The sequence below is a fragment of the Triturus cristatus genome, chromosome 7 (genome assembly GCF_964204655.1).
Source record: "Triturus cristatus chromosome 7, aTriCri1.1, whole genome shotgun sequence".
In the NCBI taxonomy this organism is placed as follows: Eukaryota; Metazoa; Chordata; class Amphibia; order Caudata; family Salamandridae; genus Triturus; species Triturus cristatus.
In genome coordinates, this window is record NC_140590.1 from 540,757,077 (window position 1) to 540,774,833 (window position 17,757).

The 17,757-nt window shown below is 47.1% G+C and overlaps 1 protein-coding gene across 1 annotated transcript in view; it reads left to right on the forward strand.

Annotated features, from left to right (window-relative positions):
- Positions 1-17,757, forward strand: part of LOC146810055 (peroxisomal acyl-coenzyme A oxidase 1-like) — a 350,345-nt gene that overhangs the window by 174,354 nt on the left and 158,234 nt on the right. Inside the window, exons 4-7 of the mRNA XM_085616950.1 lie at positions 2,325-2,432; positions 4,452-4,571; positions 5,935-6,050; positions 6,316-6,485. Of these exons, the coding sequence (XP_085473076.1) occupies positions 2,325-2,432; positions 4,452-4,571; positions 5,935-6,050; positions 6,316-6,485 (514 nt within the window). The remainder of the gene's footprint in view (positions 1-2,324; positions 2,433-4,451; positions 4,572-5,934; positions 6,051-6,315; positions 6,486-17,757) is intronic.

Genomic DNA, 17,757 nt, shown 5'->3' on the forward strand with positions numbered 1-17,757 from the left:
AACACACTCGGCAACTCTGGGCATTAAGCTTGCCTCATCTCTACAACGGCCCCCCACGGACGCCGGGGATGCCTGGTTTCACCTTGGAGATACCCAGAAAGGGACCATCTCACAGGGATAGCCAGGACGGGTTCCCCAGCGGTCTACAGCGCCAGGACGCCCTGTTGCTGGGGCAGCTGTGCGCTTTACAAGTCTACAACATTTACATTTACATTTGTAGGCCCTTTCAGCCTTCCTACGTTTGCTTGACTAACAGTCCATGTTCAAGTCACTCGGATGAGATTTGTTAAAGGATAGACATAGGTTTCATTCCAAGCCGTTTGTGATGCCATAGTTGAACTTTAACTTGGTCTTGACATTCTTAATGTATACAATCTTCAAACTGATGCACAGCTGCTCGCTGCATCGTCTAACCTTGAAGAGTGTCTTACTCATTGCAATTATGTCAGCTTGTTGCTTCAGTGAACTACTGCTACTCTCAGTGCAACAGCCCTACACAATCTTTCCCAAATTGGTGCTGAGGACTCAGGAGGCCTTTGTCCCGAAAATCATGACTCCCTTTCATGTTGGAAAATCCATCAATCGTTCAGCGTTGTTTGCTCCCCTCAGTACTCATAATAGGAGGAGAGGCCCCATTGGTGGGACCTCAAAAGGACTTTACATAGATCGTACTAAGGATCATTGAGTGGATGATCAATTTTTTGGTCTTGAGCAAAAAAAGGGAAGGCAGTGCAGAAGAGGACCTTGCTGAGGTGGTAGTCCTCTGCATTAGGATCTGCTACACACTGACCAAGACACAACTCCCAGAAGGTCTGAAAACTCACTCTGCCAGGACCAAAGCTGTTACTAATGCATTCGTGTGAGAGGAGCCTCTCGTTGACATCTGACAGCCTGTGACATGGGTGTTGGTGCTTTACTGCCTTGACCATCTGGCCTGATGGGACATTTCGCCTTCTTCTTTCTGGAGGACTTTTTGGTCTGAGTCTATTCGACAGACTCTTCACTTTGGGGAGTTACTGCTTTAGTATCTTTTTTAAGTTGAGGAATCTACAGTTAGAAATATGTTCGGCATCTCTCCTTCTGTTGGATGTTCTATCTAACCGCAGGTTCCTCACTGCCCTCGCCCTTGGTGGTCACTTTTTAACACCTAATATGGTCCCAAGTAAGTACTCAGCAGACTTCATCCAAGAATTGTTTAACCTCTGTTTCTGAGGGTATGGAACATGGGAGAAAAACAAGAAACTGACATCAGCGGCACAAACTAGGGAAGCAAGGTTACAACAGTGCCACAATGACATCAGTTACTTCACTGGCAGCAAGTGGAACATAAAGAAACTACCCTGCATATAAAGTTTGCAGCTGACATTGATAGGTTGAAGCACATCTTGGGAACTTTGTTCATTTTTACTGAACTTGGGGAAGGGGCTGCACTTTAAACAGCCTGTCACTCGCCCTGTGAAGCAATTGGTGGCTATTTTAACCTTTTGATCTTTTCTTCAGTGCCCCTTGAGTACATTGCGTGACTATCCTTTTCACCTTAGCGTCTTTATCACACCCAAGTCATGAAATAACAGCAAGTATCTTTGTGGATGGCGTAAAAACAGCAGTTCATTCAGTTGAAAAAGAGAGCAGATGCTGCAGTCAACATAGATGTTCTCCATTTGGAGATTTACATATTTTCTGGCAGGTGTAAGCGTTTATTATGCATTTGATTACGAATAGTGGAACAGACAATTTGTTTTCTCTTTTTAGAAGAGTCCTAAGAGTCCTCCCCTCATGCAATCTTTCCTAGATACTTTGCTCACCGAAACAACAGTAGGGAGATGGGCACCAGTTTGCTTCTAAAGTCAAATTGTTTGGTTATGAGGATGGAAAATCTATTGTAAAGTAATGTCAGTACTGCTCTGTTCCCCTCATCCCACTGAATCAACATATGTAAAGGAGTAGCAGTGACTTCTGTGTCTAGGAAAGACCTCCCACACAATAACTGGAGGTTACAGCTTAATCAACATGGTAGTACTTGTTCACATCTGGATTCTTGCTCTTCTTTCAAACTTTTACTTCAACATTTCTACTCCTCTTGCTTCTGGTTAAATGACTTCCTGTTCCCATTTTCTAGATGGCCCTTCAAGGTGGTGACGTAGTAACCTGACCTCTGGAACAGAAAGGCTGGTGCCGTGGGAGGAGGATGAATGGAATCTGTTGGCTCCTTTTCTTAGTGGGGGAGGACATTTCTCTCTGTTTGTTTCCTTACTTTATGTTGGACTCTCTTTCACAAAACCAGGAGCTTTCACAATATGTGCCTAACATGTTTTCACTCATAGGGACCCACATTCGTGGCCTTGAGACAACCTCCACGTACGACCCATCAACGCAGGAGTTCATCCTCAACAGCCCCACTGTAACCTCAATCAAATGGTGGGCAGGTGGACGTGAGTGTCACTTCTTATTTCACAAGGTGTTTGGTGAGTATGTGAGTGAGTATTGATAACAGTCAGATGAGGAGGATAGGGATATTTTGGTGGTTGGTGTGAATGATGGACTCATACATATTGCTGGACAAGGTTGAAGTAGATTATTTAACTATTTTACATATATTACCTTTTTAAAGCAGGAGGCAAAGCATGCACTAAACAAATTGGGCAAGGAGCAGAAGCTGTCGTTATGTGTCCTGGGACAGAGTTTGGCAAGTTCTTTCCAGTTTGGTGGACACTTAAAGATCAATTTTTAAAACTTTGTGCCAAATTAAATGTTCATTGTCCGCATTGACTACGGTGCAGCCTCAAACTGCGCATTTAGCTACAAGAGCTTTACAAAGTTAGAATCCTCCATGAGAGGCAATTAGACGTTTATGGAATAGAAATAATGGAGACTTTAAAAGCCTGGAAGACATGTTGATTGACAGAATGAACTTTTTAATAAATTATAGGATCTTAAGTGCCCTTGATCTGCTTGTAGTGAGTAGAGGAGTCAACAAACATCATCACTATGATATAGCTAGCATTGGAGTCCGCATGGCCAGTCTTGAGCACCCCTGGTGGCCATCTTTACCAGTTTGTGTCCACGATTCAAAGACAGAACATCATGCTAACTCTGGACATTCACACAATTATACTTCCACTCTAAGAAAACAATAAGCATGTGATTCCCAAGGATACAAACAAATGTTCTTCAATAAGCAATCTCCTTATTGCATGGATCAAATACACAATTAATTGTTTATTTCCAAAAGGAATTCTCAGCCATTTAACACAAAAGCTCTCATGTCCCCTCCGCTGCAAGAGATCAATTATAAAACAGCAGCTGTGACCATCTACAACATCTGAAGACTGGAATCTAGGACCTTATTGGTGCGGGGCTGGAGGTGTATGCTCCCCTGTTGAGCCACCATTTTCTACAGGACAAACCTTTCAAAAGGAGTGCCTGCTCTCAGTTCATGGGTTCCTATTGTAGAAACTGTGGTTGGTACAGAATAAGGAACAAAACAGTGCTAGAACATAACATTTATGAGCCAAAGTGTTGTGAGCATAGAAGGGGGTAAAGTGTCCTGTGACTAAATTAAGGAACAAGCCCCCAAAATCAGCAAAAACAACAGGACAAGCACTTTAAACTATAATTTATCACTCCCAGCGTGCCAACCTAGCACAACATGAAAGATTAAGCACGCACCATCACTTGGAATGGAGAGTGTCTAGCCCAAGATCCAGGTTCAAAGCAGTGTTTTCATCCAGTCCAGTTAGCTGGGATTGTACCATGGCCAAAGAGGTTCTGGATTGGGCAGGTAACAGTGAATAGTGAATTCAGTGACTAGTCCCTTGGCAGGCCTTTATCCATAGTCCACTCTGCATTGTCCGTTCTTCCAGTAGGAATGCTGATGTAAGAAATGTGTGGGCTGGTTTTTATAGTGGGGAGGGATCAAGTGTAGTGCGGAAGCTAGAGGAGGGCCCTACAGATCTGGACGGTTGATGTTAGAGTGCTCTGTGATTGAGATGAAAAGAACTTTGGGTGAGTGAAAGACGTGAGAGCGAAAAATTAACAAAGGGAGCTTAAGCCCTGAGAAGAAGTGGGGTTGAAAACCATCGCTATGAGGTAGCAGTAATCTGAGTCTGAGGAGTAATTTAAAAAGAATTGGAGCAGAAGAAGAGAGGAAGAACAGCCTAGAAGGAAGGAACTGGAGCAGAAGATGTAACTTATTAAAGGTTTGGAGTGACATAGTCAAAGTGATTTAAAGGTGAGATAAAAGTACAACCGCAGGAAGCTTTGTTGGGGATATAAGATAGAAATTCCTAGTACTAAGGTATTGGCGACTCACCAAGTTTGGAATAGTCTAGGGTGAGTTAGTATCCTGAGTGTCCAGATGAAGGAGGGTGTAAAGAAGATGGTACCACCTTGTACTTCTGTATGCATTGTTAACTGTAACCCTTCTCTGCACTCTCCATATTGCTTTGTAGTTGGAAAGACCTCAAACCACGCAATTGTGATGGCACAGCTGTACACCCAAGGACAGTGCAAGGGCCTTCATTCTTTCATTGTGCCCATACGCCACATGGACACTCATCAACCACTTTCAGGTGAGAATATATCCCCGCAGTAGGGGGTGGGGGAAGAGAGTGCACATATGTTGGGGGCTGCACCAATATATATTCTCCGCATGGGAAAGCCAAGGCCTGGGCTTCCAGATGAGGACTCATCAGATGTATGAGGCCTGTGGTGCAAACAGAAATTTTCTGAGAACACTTGGGATGTAACAAAATTACCTCAGATTCCGGCCATGTTTTAGGATTCCATTCTTAATCCAGTTACTAATCGTGGCATTGGGCAGTTCACTTGCACCTCATCTCATTTGGCTTGGTGGTCAGTGTCTTTTTAACAAATCATGATGGACTAATTTGTCTGAAACCATGGGGTACCACAGGGGTCGGTGTTATCCCCCCATGCCTTTCCATTTATATATGGTCTTAGCGGCCCATTTGAGCTAGTTCTAGGGATTATTGCAATTCTTATATGCTGATGGTACTCAGATCCATTTTACAGTTGATTGTGACCCTGGTGTTAAAGCTGAAAATCTGTGCAATTCTCTGACAAGAGTTCAGCTGTGGATAATCCAAACCAACCTAAACTAAACCAGATGAAAATAGAAAGTCTAGCTCCCTTTCATCTGTTAACTGTGTAGAGTTGTTATTTTAGTCACCATTGTTAGATTAAAACCCTGTACCAGTTCAATGTGTGAGAAACGTTGGTGTAAACCTTTACATGGATATTAAGCTAGACGATCAAATTAAGCATGTTGAGCGCCTGTTTTCTTCAACTGAGGATTCTGAAACTGACCATCCATCTATTTTCTATACCACAAAAGAATCCAGTTCATACGGTCTACCTGGATCTTCCTGAGAAATCAATGAATGAATTACAACTTACCCAAAATGCCACAGATATGCAAATATATAATTAAAAAAAAGATTATTCAGTATCTCCAGCTCTGCCAAACTCCACTGGCTTGCAGTAAGCAAAGGATAGCATTTAAGTCCCTCTCTCTGGTATGCAAATCACTTTATGGCCATAGCACAAACCCTATATTCAAGAAATTCACTTTTTACAAACCAAGGATTTGAAGATTTGAAAAGGTCTCTGTACTTGCTATTTCAAGATTTCATAAAACTATGTTGGGGTCAGAACTTTGTCAATGCATGCAGCAAAATTGAGGAATAGTATGCCAAGCAAACAATGTGTGGAACAACTTATGTTGAATTTAAGTACATTTTTGAAGACTGACTCTTTCTAGCTTTTAATGTGATTCTTGGCATAACATGCTTTAGTGAGGAACTTTTGTAATAGAACTGGGCACCAAAGTACCTTCAGGTGAATCTTTACATCTAACAAATGATAAAATAATTCTCCCTTGCAAAAGTCTGATTGATGCTAATTTTGATACAGGTGTGACTGTGGGGGACATCGGGCCTAAGTTTGGCTTTGAGGACAGTGATAATGGCTTTTTGAAACTGGACAACGTTCGCATCCCTCGGGAGAACATGCTAATGAAGTATGCCCGGGTAAGGAATGGTTGTGCTGTCAAACACAGGATCAGGTATTTTATAAGTCTTTTTTACCCAACTGCAACTGTTGCCGCTAGTTCCCTTGGTGATGTTGCTGCAACAGTCCTCTCGTGGCATTGCTTTCATAGCAAGTCTGACTGCTTTCCTCCATTGGCCCACCACCCCATTGATGAGTCTGCCATCTTGTTGGTTATTAGTAGCTGCAAGATTTGCCAGTAACCATATTGGATCCTCTGGATAGATATTTGTTGCCTTTCTTCAGGTGGAGCCCAATGGAACATATGTAAAGCCGGTGAGCGATAAATTGACCTACGGTACCATGGTGTTCATGCGCTCCATCACTGTCAGAGCGGCCGCCCACAGCCTGTCCAGAGCATGCACCATCGCAATCCGATACAGTGCTGTGAGACACCAGTCTGAGTTGAAGCCTGGGTAAGGAGGAAACTGTTTTTATGTAGTGTATCGTTCAAACACTCACTGCTTTTAGGTAAGACACAGCAGATAAAAGAAACATTGGAAAGATCACAAACTCGGTGAGGATTTGGTCTGAAAACCAGATATTCTGCATTTCTCTACCTGTGAATCTTTCATAGACTTGCTTGCTTTGAATCATTCTCTGCCATTAGACTTGGGATGTCCTTAGTATTAAAACTCTCAGTACAGTAATGTTTTTAGCTTATTCACCTCATTGTCTGTGTCTGCACTATGGCTAAGTAATTTTCTGGAGTCCAGCATGCCTCACCTCCTGTAAAAGGAATCCACATTTCAAGATTTTCAACAATTTATAATTATTTGAAGATGGAAAGTGATATAGCATCAGTCAAACGGCATTTGTAGCCTTTCTCTACTCTTTAAGTCACGGTCTCTGGATAGCTCAGATGGGGTAATTTCTAGCCATGGCTGAGCCTCCTGTCAAGGCCTATAAGACATTCCCAAAGTCCTCTCAAACTGTTCCTTAAAAAGATCTAAGGAGATAACACATATTTGGAATGCATCTCAAGCATGCACCCCAGGATTACAAGATTAACCAATTCTTTTGAGCTAAAATATTATCAATATTATATATATTGTCCTACTCATCAATGACAAAAAAGATGCCAAAATCTCTTGTACCTCCACAGTATAGTATATGCTCTTTGACAACTGTTTCATCATCAACTGTAAAGCCTTGCCCATCACTCATGCATTGACGACTTCCCAATCATTTCTAACACCAACCAAATAATTATTAGTGACTCTTCCATTGATGGCACGCACATGAACCTAAGCACTCTTGTCAATAATTAAGAAAACCTTGATAACCCCAAAATCAACACAATACATGACCTGGCTAAAACTTTGGGCCAGATTTATATCTTGGCGGAGAGGAACTCCGTCACAAAAAAGACCCAGTGCCCTCCCCGCCAAGACTATGCCCCCCTGCCGGCCTGTTTTAAATGCAGGTGGACGATCAGGCCTTCTTCCAGTTCTCCTTCCATCACCACTGTTATGTTACCCTTGGTCTCAAAAGATTGCATATCCCAACTGTAGGGAACCAGAATGTTAGACCACTGGGTTGAGAGGCCTCAGTCTTAATACGTGGCTGAGCTCCCACAATTTACGACAGTCCAGTGCCTTGAAGTATACTGGTTTCTGTAAGCAATCCTGAGCTTACCGATAGTACCTTGGCAAAAGCAGCAAGTCATACATGTAGCACATGAACAGCAAAACCAAAACATTACAGTTAAAAAATACCTATAACATTTTCAAACCAGAAGTAGTTAAAAGAAAACGGTTTATGGATTTAAAGGATACAGATGTTAAGCCAATGGGATCTAGGTACCATACGCTGTTATAATACAGAAAAGGGAATGAGAGGAAACGTTAATGTGCCCAATTAGTTGTTCTTCCAAAATGCTACATACTACAAAACTATCAGGCTTTAATGGGTGTTAAACTCAGACTCGTATAGTATAACTACTCCCCAATCATTGTGTCATTGGATGGTTCACTTGCGTATCAACTCCAGTTGAACTTGCTCTTCAGGGTCTTCAGGATGACAGAAACCTTTCTTTTTCTTCCTAATTATGATTTTTTTAAATAACAATCATATGCAATACATCAGCGCCTTATCATTCCCATTGTGGCTTGGAAAGATGAAATAGTCAGTTTACCTAAAGGCCCCATAACTGTAATATACGCTGAAGAAGAAAAAAAACGAAAGCAAATGGCACCTCATGAAGCAGAAGAGACAAATGAAAATGGAAACAGGAAAGCGGGAAAGTCTTTCATTGTGATCCATAAGTCCGACATATTCATGTCCCACTGGGCCACCCTATCAATTGTGTAAATTCCGAGCCTGGCGGCCACACCTTTCTACTTTCGTTGAAGTAATATCTGAAACTGCTCCCGTGTTTATTTTTTTTTGAATTTTTATTTTATTAGAAACCGTTAGCACACAATAAAAGACATACAAGGGCCTACAACCACCAGGGCCGGCCGCTATAGAGCCCGAGGGCCCGCAGTGTAACGCCATACATTCAAATGAACCAGCGGCAAAGCACCCGGCAGTCCGTAAGCACCTATAACAGGCCATGGCCATAGGCCAGGAGCAGTTTAAGACAACGGTTTCATTTTTTATTAAACATAAAACACACTCAAGGCAATGAGAGTCCGAGATAGCAGCGTGCTCTTCCCAGGACGGGGAATAACATACAGTGTCCAAAGCGATTCTGGTCCAGAAGCGGTGAAGGGGGGCAATGGGAAAACAAAGCATGGAACACACATTACACACTCCCGCAGAATGCGCGGCTAGGGGGTCAAAGCAATATCGACCTCTAATGGCAAAGGCGGGGCGCAGATACGGCCTCGATATAAATTCCACGGACCCCATACCCTACTCCATTTCCCTGGCTTACCTCTCGCCACATACACCGTCTTTTCCCGAAACATACACCAGTCCATATTCTCCTTCCATACATCAACCGTGGGCGGCCTCGGGGAGCCCCATAGCTGTGTAATGTTACGCTTAGCCACCATATACCCCAAGGTCATCCACTGCGTCTGTGCCGCATTGCAATCATTCGGTTCCCAGACATTCAACAAACACCTCCTAGCCTCTGGCAATAGGGCCACGTGCGTGACCCCCTCCATTACGGTATGGATACCGTTCCAGAATCGCACAATCTCCGGACATTCCCACAATATATGAAGGAACGTGCCCGGCAGGCCACATCCACGCTTACACAATCCATCCATCGAATAACCCATACGCAGCAAACCGGGCCCTGTGACATACACTCTATGGAGGATCTTCAGCTGTACAAACCGTAGGCGGGCCGGGATCGCCACCTCCTTCGGGGAGGCCACAGCCGACACCCAGTCCTCATCATCCAGCTCTAAGCCATCGCCTGTCCATGCCTCCCTCAGACGGAGCAGCAAGTCCGCGCGATCGTTGATGAGTTTCTTGTAAATCAGAGAAATAGTGCTGTCGGGCACATAGCCATCCAACACTCTATCCTCCAAGGGGGAATACTCGGGGATGGCAGCAGCGTCCGGAAAAACCGAACACAGCGCATGGTGGACTTGAGCATATCGGAAGTACTCTCTATCGTTCAATTTATATTCCTTTTTAAGCATTTCAAACGTTTTGAAAGCTCCCTTCACCCAAAGATCACCCACCTTACATATACCAATCATGTCCCATTTCTCAAAGCCTTTCGATCTCCACAAACAGCCCAACCGCCCAGAGGCATACAGCGGCGTCGCCCGAGTCAAGCGATCCCTCCACCCCATCGCAGCATTCGCCGCGTGCCACACACGCACCGCCACCCGCGTGGGTCCCGTCAGCCGCGTGTCCGGGGTCACCGAGTACAACGCCCTATTATAATCCCCACCCGGGAGCAGGAATTTATCCATCTCGAACGCAGGGTTTAAGGGTTTAAGGCGGGACCATATATCCCGTGGTTCACAGCCGCCAACTGAGACGCCCAATAGTATCGTTTGATATCGGGGAGTGCAACCCCCCCATCGTACCAAGGGAGCGTTAACTTGGCGAGAGCAATCCGTGGCCGCCCGTCCCAAAACAGTTGACGCTGAAGACCCTCAACCTCCCGGAAATAGCGGGCCGGCACGACATCCAGAGTATTTTGCAAAGCGTACAAAAAGCGAGGCAGCGACATCATTTTAAACAATGCCGCCCGTCCAAGCGGTGAAAGCGGAAGTCGTCGCCATCTTGCGATGTCGGCCTTCAGTCGCTGGAGGGGAGGGAGAAGGTTTCGCTCATAGCGGACCGCGGGATCCAGTGAGATAAAGATTCCCAAATATTTGAACCCCAGGGTAGCAACCTGAACAGGGCAGTCTTGCGGCAGGAGGGGGGCGTCCCCGGAGAGGACGTAGACGCACTATTTGGCCCAGTTGATGACCAGGCCGGAGTTGCGGCCAAAGGAAGTCAACACGTCCACCAATACCATTAGTGACTGTCGGGGGGAAGTGAGATATAGGAGGATGTCGTCCGCGTAAAGAGAGACACGGTCTTCGAACTCCGGCGTCCATCTAATGCCTCGCAACGACGGCTCCCAACGCAACCAGGCGGCGAGAGGCTCCAAAGAAAGCGCAAAGAGAAGGGGTGATAGCGGACATCCCTGTCGCGTACCCCTCCCCAGTGCGAAGGGAGCCGACACCCTACCATTCACCACCACTTGAGCCAATGGGTCAGTGTATAGCAATTTTACCCAACCAATAAACTCAGGGCCAAACCCAAATTTCGCCAAAACGGCCCAAATATATGGCCACTCCAAAGTGTCGAACGCCATAGTAGCATCTAAAGATGCCAAGATGGCCGGCTCCCGTATAAACTCGGCTCTAGCCAGCACACCGTGCAACCGCCTCAAATTTAGGGCGGTATTCCGATGGGGTATAAAACCGGACTGATCCTGATGAATCAAGTCACCCGCGACCCGAACCAGTCGGTTAGCCAACACCTTAGCCAGAATTTTGGGTTCTGCGTTCAACAGCGAAATGGGCCTATAGGAGGCGCAGCGGTCTCGCGGCTTCCCATCTTTGTGTATCACCACTATGGTGGCGAGGCGTTGGTCAAGGGGAAGGGAGCCCGCCGCACGTGCCGCCGAAAACATGTCACGAAGATACGGCGCTATCTTATCAGGACGCAACTTATATAATTCAATGGGAAGACCATTAGGACCCACCGCCTTACCAGACGCGATCGAGCGAATGGCCAAAGCGATCTCATCTGACGACAACTTCGCCTCCATCAATATTGCATCCGCCTCCGATAAGGTTGGCAGCGTGATGTCTCTAAGCAACAGATGAGAATCCTCCTCCGAACGCACTGAAACCGGAGAGTATACCCCGCGGAAGTGATCCGCGAAGCAGTCAACAATCTCCACAGGGTCAGTCACACGCACTCCATCCATTCTCTCCACAACGGGCACCACCCTGCTCGCTCTCTGGCCTTATCCCCCACGTCATACAGTCGCCCTTGCTGCTCTCTATACATCCCTTTAGCAGCTTCCGTGACTAGAGCTCTATAATCTGACTGTTTGAGGCTGAGAACATGCAATTTCTCCTCAGTAACTCCACGCTCCAAGTCCTCCTCCATTTCAGCTATTTCAGCCTCCAGGCGAACCACCTCAGCTCTCTCGCACCTCTTAGTATGGGAGATAAGGGACAAGGCCTGCCCCCTGACCACCACTTTATAAGCCTCCCATAGGGAGACGGCCGACGACACCGACCCCACATTATCAGTGAAGTAGTGATCAGTGGACTTGACCAACTCCGCACGGATCTGAGGGTTACGAAGATACCAGGGGCCAATAGGTGCCACTCTTCCCTCTGTCTTTCTTTTTCTTTTACTTCCTCCTCTGCTATGTGGGACTAATTAGCCCTCTATTTCACATTTCCGCTCAATTTGCAGGATTTGATGAGACCCCCAGTTCCTTGATTTGTTTTTCACTCTTCCCTCTGTGCCAGGGTCAACCCTCAATTGCAACCATATAGGGGAATGGTCAGAAATACCTCTGGCTACATGACACACCTCCCCAATCATCCCCGCCTGGGTCGCCGGCATGAGCATATAGTCGAGTCTCGAGAGACTCCCATGGGCCCCCGAGTGAAAGGTATACTGCGCTTGTCCCGGGTGCATCATTCTCCAGCAATCTACCAGTCCCAAAGTGTCCAAAAAACTCCCCAACCAGGCCTGAGCCCTAGGGAGATCCCTGGGGGAGTGACGGTCCTCCAATCCAGAGACCACGGCATTAAAGTCTCCACCCAACACCAAAACCCCTCCAGGGAGCCCCAGGACCAAACGCCCCAAGTCAGCAAATGTAGTCGTCTGCAACCCCGGGGGCACATACACAGCCACCAGTGAAATGGTTCTGCCCTCCCATCTCCCCACCAGCGCCACATATCGGCCCATATCATCGTGAAGCACCTCGTCCACTGCCAATGGGAGGGAGGTCCTAACCAAGATGCCCACTCCCTTAGAGCCAGAAGTGAAACCAGAGTGAGCGGCAAGGCGATAGCCCCTCCTATTTAGGGCCTGGAAGGAGTTCCCAACCAAATGTGTCTCCTGCAGGAAAACGATGTCGGGCGAGAGCCGCTTCAAGAACTGTAACACCACCCCGCGCTTGATCCTGTCCCCCAGACCATTTACATTCCACGAAAGGATTTGCAATCCCCTATCCCCCATCCCGCTCCCGCACATGATACCCACATCCCGGAGAGCACAACCCGGAGAAATCAGCAAACAACTTCACATTGCCCTGCGTAATGAAAAAACAACAACCATCCCCAACAACCCCCCTCCCCCACAGACCCAAAACCACAACTCCCCCCTCCCTGCACCCCTGCTTGAGCCCGAACAGCCCCCCCAACTTGCAGTGTGCCTGTCGCCCTAACATATACCACAAAAGAACCCCAGAAGGAGGAAAGGACCCCAAAAAGCTCCCCACAACCCCCAGACATTTGAAGGGCATGATGTGCCGGATTAGAGGGCAATTGAGCCAAGGTGCAAAAAATAGTCAATCTAGTCCATCGCCAGGAACCAAGTTCTAGTCCTGCTCCACCACATCCCGTCCGCTCTCCTCCGCCCGATTGTTTCGATCCTGTCCCCGCGGTAGGGCATCCAACCAGTCACCAACCGCCTCCGGTCGGTCAAAAAAGTGGGAACGACCCTGGAACTCAACCCGCAACCTCGCCGGGAATAACATCGCGTATTTCAGCTCCATGTCCCTCAGGCGCCGCTTGACACCCAAAAATCCCAGCTGCTGTTTCTGGACCGCTTGCGTGAAGTCCGGATAAAAGCTAACATTGGAGTTCTCAAACTTCAGCGGCCCAGCCACCCGCGACGCATGAAGGATAGCATCTCTATCCCGAAAGTTAAAAAGTCGGGCGATTATAGGCCGCGGGGGAGCACCCACTTTGGGCGCACCACCCGGAATCCTGTGGGCCCGCTCCACCGCAAAGAACTTGCTCAATCCCTTGGGCGCAAGACGATTGATCACCAGATCCTCCACAAAAAGATCAGCAGCAGATTCCTCCGATCTTTCCGGCACTCCGATGATACAGACATTGTTCCGTCTAGCCCTGCTTTCCGAATCCTCAAGTCGACGATCAGTCTGGTCACTGGCAAGCCGCAACCTACGGACCTCCGTCTGCAGGGCGGCCACGTCAACAGTTAGGCTCGACGCCGCTTGTGACAAGGAGTCGACCTGCTCGTTGGTTTTGGACAGGTCTGCCCTGACCAAATTCACATCGATCAGTACCGCGTCCAACTTATGTGCCAGGGTATCAAATCGCTGACCCACAGCAGCCTTCATCTCCTCAATGGCGCCCATAACGTCCTGCAGGGTAAATTCCGACGCTGGGCCCGCAAGCTCTTTAGACCGCTCAGGCGATTTATGCAGGCCAGCGGGGGATCCCTTTAGCTGCGCGTAGCGGTCCATGTTGTTGGCCTGAGCATAGGATCCCCTCCGGGTGGACTTAGATTTCGACTTGTCCCCTTCGAGTCTCGCCGCCATCGTCCGGAGGCCACCAAGGTTGGCACCCGCCAGGGACAGGGACCCGTTGACTAATTTAAGCAGACACTGCGATCGCAGACAGGACGTCCGTGGATAGTCCGAAGATCAGGCCAGACACTCCGCTGTCCGCGCTCCTCTGAAACACCGGGGTCCCTCAGCCGATCTCAAACAACAGACTTGAAAACTAAAGTGAAAGTGCGGGACACGGGGCAGGTCAAGCCCTGCATGCCGCTGTTGTTCACTTCGCACCCGGGCACCTCACCAACTCGAGACCGGGACCTAGGCAATAGCAGGCCGCAAACTTCGGAGGGCAACCATTCGGGTTCCCGGCGTCCGATCAGAATTCGGAAAACGGGTGGCACCACAGCGCGAATGCATCAGCAAAAGCCCGTCAAATTTAGCAGGATTTAGTCAGGATAGACGTGGGAGGATGCGAAGGCCCTCGAGAGCCTTAAGCCTATGCGGCCATCTTGGTTGTGCGCTAGGCTCCTCCCGCTCCCGTGTTTATTATCTTTCTATTGTGCCTGGTCTGTTTATGGCATGCAGAAGATCAGGCCACTGGCTGAGGGGGGCTTATGTCTGGATTGCCTTGTCTCATGTGGTTCGGGAGCCCCTATGTGAAGAAGGTGCTCTTTGATCCTCTCTAGTGTTTAAGTATTCTCGCAGTGGTTCCCAGATGTCTCTAGGGCAGGACTTCGGTAGCATTAAATCCCAATAATGCGAAAGTTGGTCACTGCAGTAGACCGCATCAGGGAGCCAATCCCCCTCCCTTGGTGTACGTCGTCTGCCCCATACCATAGCTACTCTGCGTTTTGCCGGAAGCAGGAGCGTGGCCACCAGTCTCCGCTTATCAGGCAGCACCTCTTTTACGTACTCTAGGCGGCCAAGCAACTGTGTACCCTCAAGACAAAACTCTTTTTTTTTTTTAAGTTTGAGTTTATTGAAGAAATAAGAAGGGAAGGAGAAGGCAGGGAAAAGGGGTATAATCATCATGGTAAGCATATACAAAGAATAAGCATTTCAATAAAAATTCTCAACAAAAGCAAAAATAACAAGCATGAGGTTTACATGAACAGAACCTACGTATAGGAATGAAAAATACCATATAATGTAGTAGAACGCAATATCATAGCAAAAAGGCATTAAAGAAACAAGAAAATCATGGCGGCTTACGTACCTCAACTGTGTCAGGGTCTGGAGAGGCGTGTGCTGGAGCAAAGGAGGAGAGATAGGATATCAAAGGGAGCCAAATCAGATCGCGTTTAATTGCTAGGGAAACGGGAGATACGTAATTGGTGTCTAGGCGGTGATGGAAGCAGACTGCATTCCACCAAGATTGATAGGAGACATTTGCAGCCTGCTTCCAATTAGAAGTAATGGTATGGAAAGCCACAGCAATTAGGAGGTCAAGTAGTAAATAATGGGAGGGAGATTGCGGTAGAGACGGTGATAGGGAACCTAGAAAAACTTGTAAAGGGGAGAAGGGAATTTGAAGTTGGAATATTTTTTGTCTTTGCGTCGAAACTAGGTGCCAGAACTTGGAGAGAGGAGGGCTCTCAAACAACATGTGTTTGAGATCCGCAACGGGACAGGAACAGGACCAGCAAATAGGTTTAATATCAGGTGAAAAACGGGATAAAGCATGTGGAGTACATAAAGTTCTGTTATAAATAAAATATAAGGTTTGGGTAGTATTAGCAGCTCTAGAGGTTTTATGAAGCTTAGTCCATATTTTGTCCCAGAAAGGTATTGGCCAATCCTGAGAAAGATCCAATTCCCATGCATTCTCGATTTTAGACTTTAGTCTGTAAGTGGAGTATCGGAAAGAGTTATAAATAGCAGAGGCTGAGGGAGACGTATTCAATAATAGAGAAGTAGCTTTGCGGTCCAAAGGAATATCGGTAGGAGGCTCCAAGGAGCGAAGATATAAGATCAGGACTGGGAGAAGGGCATTGTATTGCAATCGAGCAGAAGAGGGCAGGGAGAAAGAGGATTGAAGTTCCTGGAATGAGAGAGGAATATCTTGGGAAATTAATTGAGAGATCCAACACAATCCTCGAGAATGCCATGTCTTCCAAAATATGGTGCGATTACGAATTCTGAAAAGAGAGTTATGCCATATCGGTTGTTCGTGAATAGAAAGAAGGGAGGGATAAGATGATATTAGGTAAGGGAGAAGGAGAGTACGGGAATGAGAAATATCAGGCGTACGAAAGCGAACTAAAGAAGACGTGAAGGATAAAAATTTGTGAAAGGTAAAGGGGGACAGAAAGGAAGATTCCATACTTAGCCAGACAGGCGGATAGTGCGGAAGATCAGAAGAGAACCAACGGGTCGATTGTTTCAGAGAGAAAGCTCGTGGTATTCTCTAAAATCCGGAAAGCGTTCACCAGACTGGGCCTTATCTTTGCGCAATGAAGCCAAAGCTATCCGAGAACGCTTGCCATTCCATAAGAATTTCAGCAACAAGGAATCAATCCGTTTAAAGAAGGAAACTGGAATGTGCACTGGAAGCATGGAAATGGTATAGAGAAGAAGAGGGGGTAACATCATTTTTATAGAATTGAGCCGACCCCACCAGGACAGAAAGAGCGGGTGCCAACATTGAATAGCCGTGTCCATTTTCTTGAAGACATAATCAAAATTAAATTTGAGCGTATCAGACAGGAGAGGAGCGAACCAAACACCCAGATATTTGATCTTAGACGGTTGCCATGAGAAACCCGTTTGGGAAAAAAGATGCTTTTGACAAACACCTGTTAGAGAAAAGAAGGAATAGAGGAAAAAAAGACAAAACTCTACCAAGGCCTGGATGGCCGCAAACACCATGGACCAATACCGCGCAATCTCTGGGCAGGCCCATGCCAGGTGAAGGAAGTCTGCCCCCGGGGCACCACATCTGGGACAGTTCTCAGTGTCTGTTAGCCTTAGGCTGTGTAGCTGCAGCGGGGTACGATATAGGCCGCGTAAGAAGTTGAAGTGTATCAGCCTATGCCTGTAGTTTGGGGACAGCCCGTCTGATTGTCCACAGCAGAAATCCCAGTGTGCCTCTGTGAATTCTGGTCCTAGGTCTGTTTCCCAGCGGGACTTTGCGAGCAGTGCTGTCTTAGGCGTGTGCTGCTGCACTCCAGCGTACAGTTGAGTTATTCATTTCCAATCATCTGTTCTAGTTTGGGCAGCATCTGGTGTGGCGCTGGAAATGCAGGGCTCCGTATGTGGCCCTAATTTGGTAATAAAGTAGTGTGTCTGCAGCGTTCGTCTGATGTATGTCTGCAAAGAGGGGTGCTCGGAGGAACTTATCTCTTAGGTCTAAGTCCGAAAACCTGTAAAGGTTGCGTCGTTGCACACCAACATCCTGGAGAGAGGGCACCATTGGGATATCACGAAGTGGGATAGATGGGGCATATAATTGTGGTATTTCTACCCTCTTTCTGATTCCCTCCCAGGCCCACCGGACTCTTTCCACAGTATTTATTTCTCCACGCGATGCCTTGTATGGAGAGTAAAGGGCAGTGTTAAGGGGAAGAGGGGATGCAAGATCCTGTTCTATCGCCACGTGTGGTTGATATGGGGTGCGGTGTATCCAGAAATGTAAAAATTTAGCCTGTGCACAAAGGGCGTATAATTCCAGGTCAGGCGCCCCTAGCCCTCCCCACGCAAGAGACAGTGAGATCCTTCCAAGAGAT